This window comes from Acomys russatus, chromosome 11 (assembly GCF_903995435.1).
Source record: "Acomys russatus chromosome 11, mAcoRus1.1, whole genome shotgun sequence".
Classification (NCBI taxonomy): Eukaryota; Metazoa; Chordata; class Mammalia; order Rodentia; family Muridae; genus Acomys; species Acomys russatus.
Genome location: NC_067147.1, coordinates 59,463,322 through 59,479,820, shown reverse-complemented (window position 1 = coordinate 59,479,820; position 16,499 = coordinate 59,463,322). Strand labels below are relative to the sequence as shown.

Here is a 16,499-nt window from a genome sequence, read left to right as displayed (position 1 = left end):
TCTGACACCAACTGGGCAAGCTACCAGCCTTTACTGATTCTGTTTCTTTTCCCGGTATTAGGCACATGTGTTCCATTTTGTGTGACTGCCACATAGCTCCTTTCTGCTTTTTTAAAAAAGACATGTCATGCATTGTGTGTACGCACACACACATGCTTGTGACTGTGGGTCAGGAGAGGACATCAGATCCCCTGGATCTGAACTAGAGTTCTCAGGAAGAGCAGAAACTGGTCTTCAGCCCTCTTTCTCTTTCCTGTTTGCTTTACGGTTCAGAAATTCCGATGATCAGCCTCCAGCTCTGAGATCCCACTGTCAGTACACTGTACTTCTTTCTTTCTCTCTTACCCTGCAGTCCTGCAGCCTTGCTCACATCCTTTACCTGTCATTGTGTGCTCTCTCCTATGTCCCTTAGTGCCAGCTTGCATACTTTGAAAGTTCCCAGGCTGAGCAAGGCATGGTGGTGTGTGCCTACAATCCCAGCATTTGGAAATCTGAAGCAGGAGGATTGCCACAAGGCCAGCTAGGACTATACAGTGAGACTCAGTCTCACAGAATAAAACATATCAAAACACTCAGGGGTCGGGGGTGGAGAGGCAGAGGCAGGCAGATCTCTTGAGTTTGAGGCCAGCCTGGTCTACAGAGTGAGTTCCAGAACAGCCAGAGCTACATAGAGAAATTCCATGTCTCAAACAAAAGAACCAAAAACTGCCAGGGAGTGGGGTGGGGGTGGCGCACGCCTTTAATCCCAGCACACTCCAGAGGCAGAGGTAGATTGCTGTGAGTTTGACGAAGCAAGTCCAGGACAGCCAAGGCTACACAGAGAAACCAAAAACAAACAATCAACAAAACAAAAACCTCAAGTGGGCTGGAGTGTGCTCTTCCAAAGGTCCTGAGTTCAATTCCCAGCAACCACATGGTGGCTCACAAGCATCTATGAGACCTGGTGCCCTCTTCTGGTATGCAGGTGTACATGGTACGCAGAACACTGTATACATAATAAATCTTTTTTTAAAAAGTCCTCAAGTCTTAGGTCACACAGAAGGTCTCTTTACTAAACATTTCTAATTTCAAAATATAAAAATAAAAGGAAACGCTGACTTTAGTGCTATTAAGCAAATGCCTGACTCAAGTCTTCTAGACTATGTCAAAACAAAGGGCAAGTAAAACTCACTAAGCATCCAGATGGGAAAAAAGGCAGAACCCACGGGTTCACAACAGCAGGCAGGGCACTCCTGCCTAGGGCCAAAGCATCCTCTTGGCATGCCCTCGGCACAGCGGGAAGCACAAGCTCAAGACAGAACAGAGCTGGGTCGGACGCACACGCCTTTGATCCCAGCAGAGACAGGCACAGCTCTATGCCTTGGAGACCAGACTGATCTACAAAGTGAGTTCCGGGACAGCCAGGGCTACATAGAGAGGCCTCGCCTCAAAAAAACAAAAACAAACAAACAAAAAAACCCCAAAACCAAAAGCAAACCTAAAAAGACAGGGCAGAGAACGAACTGATTGCTTACTTAGGTCTTTTGTCATTGCCAGGGAAACCCACAACAGCACCGTGGAAAGTGTCAACCACCATTACAGGGACAGACCACAAGCTGTCTAGGCTCAGTGATCCTACTTTTAACCTCACGGCGAGTGGAGGTCTCTAAGTCTAAGGTAGCCATCACATGTAGGCAGTAACTCAGGGATATAAGCCACATGGAGGACTCAGGACCTCAGACCAGCAGCCCCATGCACTGACTCAGGTGAGAGCACACACATGAGCTGCTCTTAGCCTGAGGATTTACTGCGTCGCATTTTGTCTGCCTCCTTCTCTTTGTCTGTCAGAGAGCCTAGCAGGCCGCGTCCCTGACAAGAACACACAAGAGTACTTACTAAGAAATTCCCATCACAAAATAATTCAACAAAACTTTGCATGCATTTGCATTTGAGTTCTTACTTCCCATCTTGCGAGTTTCTGAATTGAGGGTGGTCTTACATCAGTGTGCCCATTCGGCCGGGAGATAGCTGCCTGTGAGCCAAGGTTTACATGGTGAGCTCCAGAACAGCCAGGGCTACACAGTGAGACCCTGCCTCGGCAAACAAAACAGATACAAACAGCTCGTAAGCTAAAAAGAAACTACCACAACCTTAAATTCATGCCCCTAGATTCATGCTGCACGCGGTAACTCTGCTGTTTTCAAACCACACTGTGTTGTGGGGGGCAAGAACACACTTGCAATCCCAGGACTTGAGACTGATCTCTGTGAGTTAAGAGGCCGAGCTGGTCGACACAGTGAGTCCCAGGAAGGTTAGACGTACATAGTAGAGAACCCTGTTTAGAGAAACACAAGCAAACCTCAAACACTCTGGTCCTTCTGCCACACCCTTTGTGGGAGGGACTGTGGCCTAGTCTAAGTAGGCACAAAGAAATGATGCTGACTAACACACCAACGCAGGCCCCAGTGACTGCCCCATACAAAAGATCACTGCTTTATACAACGTGCTTTCTAGGCTCGGAGGTCCCGCACACACCCATGTGCATTTCAGAGATTTGTCTGAAAAATGCAGTGTTTAAATATAGTGTATTTTCTGAGACTGCAATATAATCACATCCTTTCCTCCCTCCAAGCCCTCTCTTCACTCTCTGAAGTGGGGCTTTGACTTAGATCCAGCCAGACACAACCACCTGGTGGCAGCACACCTTCTCTCAACTAGACAGCCAGTCCCTCCTAAGACACTTCAGACAAGGCAGTTTACAGCAGTGGTTCTACCAAGCCAAAACCTTGTGTTTCTAACTCAAGGGTTGCTTCTGGACACCGAGCATCTTACAGGGAACATTAAAAGCAACTTCTATGTCTGAGAGTCAGCTCAGAGGTTAAGAGAGCTGGCTGCTTTTGCACAAGACTGGGCTTGGTCCCCAGCACTCACACTGAGGCGCATGCAACTCCAGTTCCATGGAGAACTGATGTCCTCTTCTGGCTTCTGAGACTGACTGAGAGAGAGAGAGAGAGAGAGAGAGAGAGAGAGAGAGAGAGAGAGAGAGAGAGACAGACACACACACACACACACACACACACACACACACACACACACACACGGCAAAACACTCATGTACATAAAAATGAAAATAAAATATTTAAGGTGAGGTGGGGTAGGAGGGTGTACACCTTTAATCCCAGCACTCAGGGAAGGCCATGTCTCTGAGTTTAGGCCAGCCTGGTCTATGTTGTGAGTTCCAGGGCAGCCAAGGTTACACACTAGAACCCGGTCTCAAAAAAACAACCAAAACAAAAAGAATGCACTTCCCCCCCCCAAAGGAGTTAAAACAATTATACTTGCTTACTGTGTGTGTGTGTGAAGCTCACATGCTGCAGCCCTGCAGCCTGGCTCCTTCCTTGCCACATGGGGCTCATGGTACAGAAGTGAGCTCACTAGCTGCAGGCTCCTTCTCCACGGAGCCATCTCACTGGCGTGAAGAGAGAGATGTGCTAACTTGTAAAAAGGAGCCTAGGACAGTGGCCCATACATTAATCCCAGCACTCGCAGGAAAACGGAAGACTTCTAGGCTACTCTGGGCTACAGTGAAAAAAGGGCAAAAAAGCTGGGAGAGACAGCAGACAGAGCAGCAAGACAGCCGTGTGGAAGCCATGGCTGTGCAATCACAGGTGAAGGGGGAGGAGGGAAAGCCTCACATCCCCTGACTAATGGAGGTGTGCTACAAAAGACTTGAAGGCGCCATGATGGCAGCTCACACGGAGCCCAGTGTGGGGCATACTGTGGGCTGGAAGCCTGGTAAGGGAAGGTTCACTTCCAGTTGCTGAGAAACAGAGTTGTGTAAGTAACTGCTGCGTGTGCACGGGAAGCGTTGTGACCAAGGGTCGGAGTATCCATGTGGACCTGCCCCAGACTTGTGTCTGTGTGGCTGATCCTCACGTGGTGCTGCTGTTGTGGGAACACGGGCCTGACTGCAGACATAAACCACTAGGTGTGCCTCTGAGGGTCAGCCTGCGTCATCTCTGCTTGAGAGATGAACAAGATGGCACCAAACGCACCAACACTATGGACAGAGTAGCCTGCTGTCATGCCTTTCCTACCATGACCAACTGGAACCTTCTGAAACAGAAGGGAAATACACCATCCCTCCCTGCAGTTGCTTTCCTCAGAGCAACAAGACAAGTAACTAACAGCGAAGAGAAAACAAAACCAAACCCCACTATACACACTGCTAACTGTAGCATTGGATGGAAGGTACAAGTGAAAGAGGCTCCTCACTATAAGCTAAGGACAGCCTGGGCTACACATAGAGGTCCAGGCCAGCCTGGGCTAAATCCAGAAATTCTGTTTCAAAACAAAACACAATTTAAAAGATACAGTGAAAGCTTCACTGAGAATGCTATGGGGCACATGTGTGTAATCCTAGCATTTGTAGTCTAGGGCAGCAGGATCTCAAGTTCAATGCTGGAGCTGGAGGTGGCTCAGTGGTTAGAGTGCCTTGCTCTTGCTGAGGATTTGGGTTTAGTTCCCCGCACCAACACTGAAGCTCGCAGCATGTACAGCTCCAGTTCCAGGGGATCGGACACCTCTTTCTACCTCTAAGGGCTCTTGCATGCACATGGTACACACATATTTATAGTCAAGCGCATATACCTACACATAAAAATTAAGTTTTGGGTTTTTTTTTGTTTGTTTTCCTTTGTTTTTTGGTTTAGTGGCAGCCTGAGTTATATGCAGTTACAATAGCCTTAGCTTCCACGTGCATGCACACACACTCTAAAATACAGTTTGTGGAAGAGCTGAAGATACAGTTCACTGGTAGAGTGTGTATCTAGCACACAAGAAACTGTGGGTTTTATCTCCAACAAAAGGGAAAGAGGAAAGTGAGAAGGCAGGGGAAGGAAATAGGGAAGGACACAACTGGCAAGGGTGGTATCACATGCTCACAATCAGAACCCTTGGGTGCTGGAGGCAGAGGGCAGGAGGTCATTGGTCACTCTTAGCTACACAGGGTTGGAACAGCCTGGGCTACACCACACTCTGTCTCAAAGGGAGGGTTGCTGGAGTGGAGCTCACTCTCACAAACAGGTCCAGAGAGTGGTGCCCCCTCTGGTCTCCAAAGGCATTACATGCTGGCAGTGTGCAGACCAGGCAAAAGCCCACCCACACAAAATAATACAGTAAGTTACAAGGAGGGGACTGGGAAGGACCCAGTGAATTTTTGTGGGCCGGAAGGAGAGTAGGAACGAGGAAAGGACAATGCAAGGTACTGAGCTGTGAGAGTGAGCAGAGATCTGCTGGGAAGAAAGATTTCTTCCCACAATGACAACAGGAGCGAGGACACCGAGACACATGGCTGTGTAGCATCTCTGGGAATGATGTGGGGGTGGGGGTTGGCCAGGCTCTAAGGTGTTTTCATCTTCTGCCAAGGAATCTGCCTCTATTACAGGAGGCACAGGCAGATGATGCCACATAAGTGCTACAAAACATTCTTTCGGAATGGTAAACTATCTAAAGTTTCCATGGGCCGAGCACGAGAACACAGCTTCCAGGGTGAATGATGTAGTAACACCTACAGCCCCACTCACTCCAGACAGTCAAGAACTCCTCAAAAGGCACAGGCTGCAGCAGAACCCACAGGAAATGTCTTGTGCTTAAGAAGGATGGAGGTGGGCTGGAGAGATGGCTCAGAGGTTAAGAGCACCGTCTGCTTTTCCAGAGGTCCTGAGTTCAATTCCCAGCAACCACATGGTGGCTCACAACCATCTATACCCTCTAAAGCCTTCTTCCGGTGGATAGGTGTACATGCAGATAGAGCACTCATATACATAAAATAAATAAAATCTTTTTAAAAATGTTTAAAAAGGGTAGAGGGAACAGATGACCACTTGTGGGTTTTGTCCAATTACTAAGGAGGCTGTTGGTGGAGAGGTCAGCTTTTAATCCCAGCCTAAGGGACACCCAGGTGTTCTACCCATAATCAGTTAAAAAAAAAAAAAGACTTGAAGCACTGAAAGCATCCCGTGCAGGCAACTGAGAGCAGAGAGCAGCTGATGCCACATGCCTCACAAAGCAGGAACTAGAGGGTAAGATGCAGCTGAACAGGAGGAAGACTGTAAAGGCTGCTGCTCGTTCACTGGTGGTGTGCTGGGCAGAGCATGGCCTAAGCAGAGTAAACATCACTGTTAAAAAGCAGGTTCTGCCCACGCCTTTAATCCCAGCAGTTAGAAGGCAGAGACAGGCAGATCTCTGTGAGTTCGAGGCCAGCCTGGTCTACAGAGGGAGTCCAGGACAGCTGGGGCTGCACAGAGAGACCCTGTCTCGAAAAACCAAACAAAAAGTGAGGCAACAATAAGGGCAGGAGGTGTTAGTGTTGAACAAGTCTCCGGAATGAGAGGACCCCCCACAATTTGTACGCTATTTGATCTTCCCGACTTCTGTCTAGGGACGGGTATAACAAGGCCTGCAGTCAGTCTTCTGACAGCGCCCATGGGTTACACAGCGAGGCCAGCACCCCCAAGAAACAGCTGTCTATCACGCTGGGCATATCTCACACAATTAAAGTTCAAGTTCTAGGGTCAAAGGAAGTGCAATAGGCTAGGCCAGTGTGTGGGTCTCAAGGCATTCACCTGCACGGCTAAGGCCATGCTGCTACTGCACCACATTCGGTGGCTTCACGAGCACCGGCATGAAGCTTAAAAGGGGCCATCTTGTCCTTTGGTCTGGGCTGCATGAGGACATACTCACCTCCGTAGTAGAGTCCCGTGGCAGTGCACATCCGCCACTGTCCCTGGTACATTCCTGCTCTGCTGGGGCTGCACATCTGGACGCTGACATCTGCAATCTCTTGGGGCTCTAGTGATCTCACCATCACCATGTTCACATGTCCAAACTGGTCTCCCCCGACATATTTAAGACAAACCCCTGGAGGCCAGGCCTCTGCCCCTGAGTTCAAGCAAAAGGAGGAAAAGTGTTAGGCAGTCATCCGTCCCACGCTGGAAGAGGCCAAGACTACCCTCTGTCCCTGAGCAACTAATGTCTCCTGCATTCAGCGAAGAGAATTTGAGGGTGGGAGAAACAGTTCAGTGTAACTGCACTTACTATAAAGCCTAATTAACTCAGCTTGACTCCCTGAACGCACATAAGAGAAATCACCTTCCTCAAGGTGTGCTCTGGCATACTCAAGCCCCCACGCCCCACCCCCATGTGTTTTAAATCATTTATCTTTATTTTATATGAATTGGTGTTTTCATGCATGTGTGTCTGTGTGAGGGTATTGGGTCTCTTGAAGCTGGCGTTCCAGACAGTTGTGAGCTGTCATGTAGGTGCTGGGAATTGAACCCGGGTTCTCTGGAAGAGCAGCCAGTGATCTTAGCCACTAAGCCATCTCTCCAGGTCCCAAACGAATGTTTTTTAAAAAGGAATTGTGAGACATCAACTGCCTGACCAACAGTCTACCTTTATAAGTTGGCAAATGTCACAGAGGAAATCATTCCTCCTGACCTGCCAGGTGACCCTGAAAAAGGTCACACCATGCTGACTCCTCCAAGCCCAAGAATGCCCACAGGGAGGAGGCCAAGCCCACACCCAGGAAAGTGCTTTTTTCTATTAAAAGGAAATATGCAGCCATTTCACTTGGCTTTTTAAAGTAAAAACAAGGCCAGGTCTGTGGTATAAGCATGTAGTATCAACATTCAGGAGTTGAGGCAAGAGTATTCTGAGTTTGAGGCTAGCCTGCTCTACATAGCAAGTTCCAGATCACACCAGCTAAAGCACCAGCCTTTGTTTCAAAGCAAGGAAGGGAGTAAATAGCCTGTCCCAGTATTTCCTAGAGACAAGAGGATGAAATACTCATGGGATGGCGTCTCTATGCTATTCTCTCTTAAGACAGTGTTTTAGGGTCAGGGCACTAGGTCAGTCAGTAAAAAGCTTGCTTTCTAAGCACAAGAACCACGCCCTTAATCCTGGCACTTGGGAGGCAGAGGCAGGTAGATCTCTGTGGGTTCGAGGCCAGCCTGCTCTACAAAGAGTCCAGGACAGCCAGGACTCTGTGTAACAGAGAAACCCTGTCTCAAAAAACCAAAACCAATCAAACATACAAACAGAATGAACCCCAGAACTCATGTACAAAATGCTGGTAGGGGCCGGGAAGATGGTTTAGCAGTTACAGTGCCTGCTGACCAAACAATAGGACTAAAATTCAAATCCCCAAAGCCAGGTAAATGCTATTAGACACGGCAGCCCTCCTGCAATTTCAGTCTTAGAAGAAACAGGATCCTCAGAAAAGGCTGGCCACCAGGGAGTAAGATGTGAACTCAGGGTTTTAGAGAATGTGACTCAAATCTAAGGTGGAAGATCCGTAAACCTAGGGCTCCCATTAGAATGTATGTGCACAGGCACCCCCCCTACATGTGCACCCCCACACAAATGTGCAAATACACATTCATAAACACATACATGTACACTAAACACATGAAAAAATAATATAAAAGGCTGGGCAGGGGCTGGAGAGATAGTTCAGTGGTTAAGAGCACTGCTTGCTCTTCCAGAGTTCCTGAGTTCAATCCCCAGCAACCACACCGTGAGTCTCAACCATCCATACTGGGATCTGGTGCAGGTGTACATGTAGATAGAGCGCATACATGCATGCATACATACATACATCTTAAAAAAAAAAAGAAGGCTGGGCACAGTGGCATGTGCTTGTAATATCAGTCACAGATGGACAAGACATGGATCAGTCGGCCAGCCTAGCCTTCCACGCAGGACACACTTCAGTAAAGGGCTGTCTCCAAAAAAAGTGGACAGTACCTGAGGCTGTCCTCTGGCCTACGCACATACAATCAGCTCATGTTGCCTGGTTTAATTCTGGGATCCTTAATTATAAACTACCCAGGGGCCTGTGAGACTGTCTAGGTGTCATGTTCAAAGAATGAGAGGGACGATCCGAAGGATGGGGACCTCTCCTGTAAAGTGAACTGTGGTCCAGGAGCAGCAGCATTAAGAGGAGGAAACAGCACCACCAGGCTTCAGAGCATTGCTCTCCTCTTCCGTAACTGTGGTATGCGCTCCCTTCTTTTCTTCAAGATTTGTTTATTACTATGTATACAGTGCTCTGCCTGCATGTACCCCTGCAGGCCAGAAGAGGGCACCAGATCACATTATAGATGGCTGTGAGCCACCATGTGGTTGCTGGGAATTGAACTCAGGACCTCTGGAAGAGCAGCCAGTGCTCTTAACCACTGAGCCATCTCTCCACCCCCCACTTTACTTTTCCCCTGAGACAGGGTTTCTCTGTATAGCTTTAGCTGTCCTCGAATTCACTCTATAAACCAGGCTGGCCTCAAACTCACAGTAATCTGCCACCACACCTAGCCTATTTTTGGTTTTTAGAGACAAGGTTTCTCTGTGTAGCCCTGGTTGCCCCAGAACTGGCCTCAAAGTCAGAGATCCTCTGTCTCCAGAGTGCTGAGATTAAAGGTGTGCGCCACCATGCCCAGCTAAGGTACTCCCTCTTTTAAAACTAGCCCACACCTACCATCCCAGCAATGAAATAAAATGTAACAGGAGGATTACTGCCAAGGCAAGCCTGGGTATACTGACGTATGAAACACTATCTTAAAAAGGTAGTGATGGCAGTGGAGAGACATGTGCCCAGCAACCAGAGAGCACGCAGCTCTGACAGAGGACAGTCTGGCTCCCAGCACCTACATGGTAGCTCACAACTACCCGCACTGCAGCTCTATGGGATCTCACATTTTCCTCTGGCCTCTTCAGGCTCTAACACACAAACCTGCACTCAGACACATGTCTATGCACAATTTAAAAATTTGAAATATTGCTTAATCCAGGAGTTCAGGGCCAGTCTAGGCAGCATGGCCAGGTGGAAAACAGACAGCTAGCCAACTGCTCCCTTAAGTTAACAGTTTAAAGGGCAGCCAGGGTTGGCAGGAAGGTGCTGACACACTGGCATCTCGCCCCTACCCCCTAACCCCCGCAGAGGTACCTGTAACAAGACAATGTCTGCTAGCACAAAATGCAAGCAGGTATGCTTTATGAACCTCTAAGAAAAGAAGGTTAGCCAAGACTGTGAGTGTGAAGCTTGGCTGTTCCAGGCAGACAGCCCAAACAGCTGGGACTCACACAACAGCATACTGCTGTATTACAGAGAGACACATCAAAGGGTAACATTTACTGGTTTAGGTGGGGTCCTCCTCCTGGACACTCCTGAAAACTGTGCCTGTTCATTGTGGTACATGAAACATCTCGTGGAAGAGGTACCTACTATCAACTCCAAAGTGTAATGCCACGGGAGTCAAGACCCAAACATCAGCCTTCTGAGCTACCAATGGTGTATTTCTACCTCTCCTTGTCACAATGCCAGGACAGGTAACCGACAAAGTAAGGACATAGAGTCCTCAGCATGGTGGCACATGTCCCTAGTCCCATCACTGAAGAATAGACAGAGAGATCACAAGCTCAAGGCCTACCAAGCTATCCAACAAGATGCTGCTCTGAAAGCAGATCTGCTGCACTGCAGGGGGAAGGGCATGCTGAGCACTGTCTGGACTGCCTGAAATCTAGAGCTGGGACAGCCAAGTAGGTCTCCATGACAAGTTGGTAGGTCTTTCTAGAACACAAGAAAGCTCGTATGTGCTTTATGACTTTGGAAATTAAGTTCCACATATGATTAAGGCAGTAATGCTGTTATCGCAGAATATTACTTTATTAAATCAAACAACAACAACCCACCACCATTCCACTGTTCTGCCATGTACCAATTTTGAGATAATAGTATCACACACTCACTCACTCTCTCCTCCCTCCCCCTTTCTCTCTCCCTCCCCACCCCCACCGAAACAAAGACATCCAGTAGCTCCAGAAAGCCTGGGCATGAACACAGGTCTGTGGCTACTGGTGTCTGGAGATGCGTGGAACACACACATGATGTGCAGAAAACAAGTCTCCACGGGGGGCTCTAGTGGCCTAGTGTGGGGGCACTACCCCATAGAGACAGTCTGCAGCTCCCTGCACATCCAGCAAGGAACCACAGCACGCTACAATGTGATAAACAAGCACAGGCAAATGTCTTCTCTGTAATCAGCCTAAAAAAAGGGGAGAGAGTTGCCTGTTTTAATCATGTGAAAGAAGAAAACGGAGGAGGAATCGTGGCCACAGAGCAAGTAGTTACACAGTGACTGATACCTCAGGAGGGAAGGAGGGCGGGGGACAATTGGTCCTTTTCAATTTCCTTTCCAAAGTCTAGTTTCATTTTCATTTCTATGCAGCTCTAACACACACATGCCCATGAGCACATGCAAGCTGCTCATGTGGTAATCACAGCTGCAGCTGTGAACACCCAAGAGCAACCCCTGACAAGTGTGGCTGAGGCCTGTGTCGGGAAACTAAGCTGCAAAATGATGACAAAGAAAATCTGTTTATTGTGTGTGTGTGTGTGTGTGTGTGTGTGTGTGTGTGTGTGTTTGAGAGAGAGAGAGAGAGCTCGCTCGCACGTAGGCACGCATGCCATGCTAAGAATTGAGGCCGGGCCCTCTGTATTGAAGGTAAACTCCACCAGGCAAGTTACATGAGTAAGTACCCAGCCCTACTTACTTCTTTTGTTTTGGTTTTTGGTTTTTTGAGACAGGGTTTCACTGTGTAGTCTTGGCTGTCCTGGACTCGCTTTGTAGACCAGGCTGGCCTTGAACTCACAGTGCTGCCTGCCGAGTGCTGGGATCCAAGGTGCGTGCACCGCACCCAGCTCTACTTACATCTTTACCGAGAAGACTCCACAGCAGCAAAGTCTCAGTCCTAGAAGCATGCGTCCACATAGTTAAATGTCAGGGGCTGACCTCGAAGCATGTGAAGCCAGCCTCTCTGGGGCGTTGGTCGCTGGGGCAGCTACGTGCAGTCATTACATACCTCACCCTCTGTGTGCTAGTCTGGTAGCTGAAGCGAGAGGCGCCATGCCAACTACCATGCAGCTAACCCTCCCCTTGAGCTCTTTCCTCTAGAAGCAGGCATGAGTGTGAGTCAGGAAGCAGACATGGCTGGAGCCTACCCTGTTTCTGCACTAATACTCTATTTCCTGAAGGCACAGGCAAACAGCACAATGCTGAGTACAAACCAGCACACAGCCATGCCTTCTAATAACTCACTCCCTACGCAGCCCCTAGTCAAATGGATCCAGGTTGCAGGGATAAAGCTACAGTAAACGGGGGCTGGAGAGAAGGCTCAGTGGTTAAGAGCACTGGCTGCTCTTCCAGAGGACCTGGGTTCAATTCCCAGCACCCACATGACAGCTCACAACTGTCTCTAACTCCAATATCTGACACCCTCACACAGACATACATGCAGGCAAAACATAAAATAAAAATAATTAAAAAAAAAAAGCTACAGTATACGGGCATCAACTTTAGAAGAATGAAAACCTGTTTGTGCATGGTACCCAGACACAAGAACTGCCTTTCACACACACAAACAGCAGCAGCCTCAACTGTTTTAGGTCAGAAGAAAGGCAGGCTTTGGGGCTCTGACCTGGTGTGCTACCTATCAGACAGCCTCCCCCACATCAGCAGAGCTATCTACTGAGTAAAAGATGGAGCCAGGCGTGGTGGCGCACACCTTTAATCCCAGCACTCGGGAGGTAGAGGCAAATGGATTGCTGTGAGTTCGAGGCCAGCCTGATCTACAAAGCCGGTCCAGGACAGCCAAGGCTACCCAGAGAGACCCTGTCTCGAAAAACCAAAAAGAAAAGAGATGGACCAGAGGCATTATAGAAAGCCAAACAGCTACTCTACAACAAACCAGGCTTTGTTACTGCCTCAGGACACTGCCTCCCGCGCCCCCCCCCCCCCCCCCCCGCCTGCCTGTCTCCCTCCTTCTCTAGCTCAGGCTGGCGGGGTAGTCAATATCTCCCTACCTTTCCTTTCCCATATACTGGGATTAATAGCACACTTAGCTTCTTCACCTGGTGGTGGGGCATGTCTGCAACCCAGACTGAGTAGGCCTGGTGAAGTTAAAGATGGCCTGCGTGAGGCTAGTCTGGCTATAGAGTGAGACCTTGTCTCAAAACAAATGGCTAGTAAGGTGGCCAAGAGGGTAAAAGGTGCCTGTCTCAAGCCTGAAAACTGAGCTCCATCCCCAGGACGCACACAATGAAAGGAGATGGGGTGTCACTGGTGCAGCTGTAACACAAAATACATGAAATAAAAACATGTATTTAAGAGCCTGGGGAGATGGCTGCTCTTCCAGGCCACCCAGGCTCAAGTCTGGTTTGTGATTCCAGCTTAGAAGATGGTACCCCCTTTTTCTAGCCCCTTTCAGCATCAAGCATGCACACACTGCAACCAAAACACCCTTCATATAAATTTATAAAATACGTATTTTAAAAAATACTAAAGAACTCACAAAGTCAGATCATAGTTTTCCCTCCTGTAAGTATGTAAGACATTGGCTTAACCTTAAATCAAACTTTCGAATAAATCATAGTTTCCGAACAAATTTCACTCAAAATAATTTTCAGAAGCTAGCATGATGGTGTCTGCCTGTAATCTGAATACTTGGGAGGCAGAGTAGGACGATTCCCCCAAGTTCCCACTTCAAAAAAGTGAAAATACAGCTGGGTGTGGTGGCACATGCTTCTAATCCCAGCACTCGGGAGGCAGAGGCAGGCAGATCGCTGTGAGTTCCAGGCCAGCCTGGTCTATAGGGTGAGTTCAGGACAGCCAAGGCTACATACAGAAAAGCCTTGTCTCAAAACAACTTTAAAAAAAAAAAAGAAGCCAGGTACTTTAGTTTTACAATGAAGCTTAGTTGTTTAGGGGTTAAGATGTTTTTAGGTCTAGATAGGTGTTCTAAGTTGATAATGACAAGATGTGATGGAGGCTGATTTACATTCAGAAATTTAGATGCACCAAGATAGGAAAGATGTCTTCTTCAAGGCTGTCAAATACAAGTAGCCAAAACACTAAGAATGTAACATTTATATAATTCCTGATTGTGTCATGGTTCTTCTTGCCATAGCTAAACTACTGTATATATGTGTAACAATATAAATGTATATGTACAAAAATAATTTTAAAAGGTGAGGGAGGAGATGGAGAAGAAGAAAAATCAACATAGAAACTCCTGTCATAGACTTACCAGAATTCTGGATCCGCCATGTTTTTATAAACTGAGTATCAGGAGGAATAGACTCGCCTTCTCCTATGGTGACGTCTTCAACAAAGGACATGGAGGGCACGCTGATATTTGGGCTCTCAAAGTCATAATAGGCGCCAATTGCTGCTTGTAAGTTCCTACAGATAAAAAGACGAAAGACTTCAGTATGGTCTAAAGGAGATTATCTGAACTGTCAAGCCTAAGGAAATCCTTTCTTAGATTGATCACAGAGCCAAAGGTGCCCACTATCAGCCCTCAGAAACCGCTGCTCCCTGCTGAGAACCACGTGGGAAAGCACAGAGGCCGCGTGTGCAGCAGGCCGCTGTCCACAACGAGAAGTACGTGCCCCAAGGACAGAAGAGCATCAACCAAGAGTGTCCCCAAGGCCGCGGGGGCGGCAGAAGCCTCTAACTCCAGGTTTGGGGAGAGGCAGGGAGATCAGCACTTTGCAACTTTGTTTTTAAAAGAGTATTTTAAGAATATTATTTTAATTATGTAGAGGTGTGTGTATGCACACGGCACTGCAGGATCCCCTGCAGGTGGAGTTACAGAGGCTGAGAGCCCATGACGTGAGTGTTGGGAACACAGCCTGGGTGCTCTGAGGAGCAGCAAGGATTCCTCACCTCCCCAGAGCCCTCCATAAAGTAAACATGGAAACAGAAAAGCAAGCTCGATGTGCTGGTCCGTGCCTTTAAGGGGTTAAAGTGCCCAGCGCTTGGGAGGCAGAAGCAGGAGGATCCAGCTGGTCTACATATGGAGTTCAAGGACTTAGGCAAGAAGACCCTGTCTCCGTAAGACAATGTAAACAAAACAAACTCACAAAACCCACTTATTTGTTTATTATGCGTGTGGAAGTGTGGGTGTGTGCATGCCATGGCTCACAGGTGCAGATCAGAGAACAGCCAGCGGGAGTCAGTTTTCTCACCCCACCATGTGATTCCTGAGGATCAGATTCGGGTCATAAGGCTTGGTGGCAAGCATTCCTACCCACTGAGCCATCTCCAAGGCCTGAGGTCCACTTTTTTTTTTTTTTTGCGCAAAAGAAATCCATGTACATGAAACAAAATATGCACCGTCCAGCAGGAAACAGAGCCTGCTACCTCTCCCCAACACTTGCACACAGGAACAGGGTCTCTACCAGAGCTCCTGCACACGCACACTGCACACACACCGCGCACTCTCGCTTCCCACGGAGACACCGTGCTCACTGCTTTTGGCTATTCTCCCTTGACACTTGGTCTTGAAGGTGACCCTGTTGGTAAGGAGTAGTCTCTGTCAGTGAGTGGGCTTACTGCGGTCACTATACGGTATTCATTCCACCATTTAACTGTGTCTAACCTTCAGCTTTTCCACAATGCAAGCATATATCACCCTGTATATATGCACATTACTTATAAAAATAAATTCATTTATGCAGTACTTCTTAGAGGCTGTATTTGTGTTTTCATTGTTGGATACAAACAATGCTCTCACTGTGCGTGTGGCATGGCTGGTTTCCCTGCTGGATAATGGTCAGTGTTTCTTCACTGTGCTGGATTTCTGCCAACATGATAAATAAAATATCTCACTGACATTTTAAAATGCTTTTCTCTTTGCTGGGTGTCATGGTTCAAGCCTATAAGCACCCAGGAGGACAAGGCAAGAGGATTACAGTTTGCAGTCAGCCTTAGCTAAATATGGAGACTGTCTCCACAAGGTGTCATCGGCCTGTCCCCTCCCTCTCCCTGCCCCCCTCCTTTAAGAGAAGTGGCCACTTTTTTTACATGTTTAAGAGCTACTGGGGTGCTGGAGAAAGGGCTGGGTGGTTAAGGGCACTTCCTGCTCTTACAGGGAACAGAAGTTCAATTCCCAGCAACTGCGTGGTAGCTTATAACCTGTGATCTAGTTCCAGGGCATCCACACCCTCCTCTGACCTCTGAGGGCACCAGCCACGCAGATGGTACACATATGTACATATAGGAAAACACTCATACACATAAAATAATCTTTAAATTTTTTCAAATGAAACTATTTGTGAGGCTGAAGAGATGGTGAAGTAAGTAAAGTCCTTGGTGCATAAGCATGAGAAAGTGAAACAGGACCCCAGAGCCCGTGTGCAGGGCTGGGGTGGATGACAGAGGCAAGAGGAGCTTAGGTTCACGGGTCAGGATGTCTAGCCACCAGGTGAGCTCAGGGTGAGACACCTTTGTCTCTATAAACTGGGTATGATGTCGTAAGTCTTTAATCCTAGCACTTGGGAGGCAGGGGCAGGAATATCTCTGTGAGTTCAAGACCAACCTGGTCCACATAGCCTGTTTCAGGCCACCCACAGCTACATAGTGAAATCCTGACTCACAAAAAGCTGAAGAACGATGGCCATC

General features: G+C 48.0%; 1 protein-coding gene across 4 annotated transcripts in view; it reads right to left on the bottom strand.

The window, feature by feature from the left end:
• Positions 1-16,499, bottom strand: part of Ilrun (inflammation and lipid regulator with UBA-like and NBR1-like domains) — a 60,287-nt gene that overhangs the window by 21,608 nt on the left and 22,180 nt on the right. For 3 of the 4 annotated variants that reach the window (XM_051153463.1, XM_051153462.1, XM_051153465.1), the window contains exons 2-3: positions 14,122-14,276; positions 6,724-6,921 (exon numbers count right to left, since the gene is read on the bottom strand). In XM_051153463.1, the coding sequence (XP_051009420.1) occupies positions 6,724-6,921; positions 14,122-14,276 (353 nt within the window). The remainder of the gene's footprint in view (positions 1-6,723; positions 6,922-14,121; positions 14,277-16,499) is intronic. The other variant, XM_051153464.1, reaches the window with a different exon arrangement.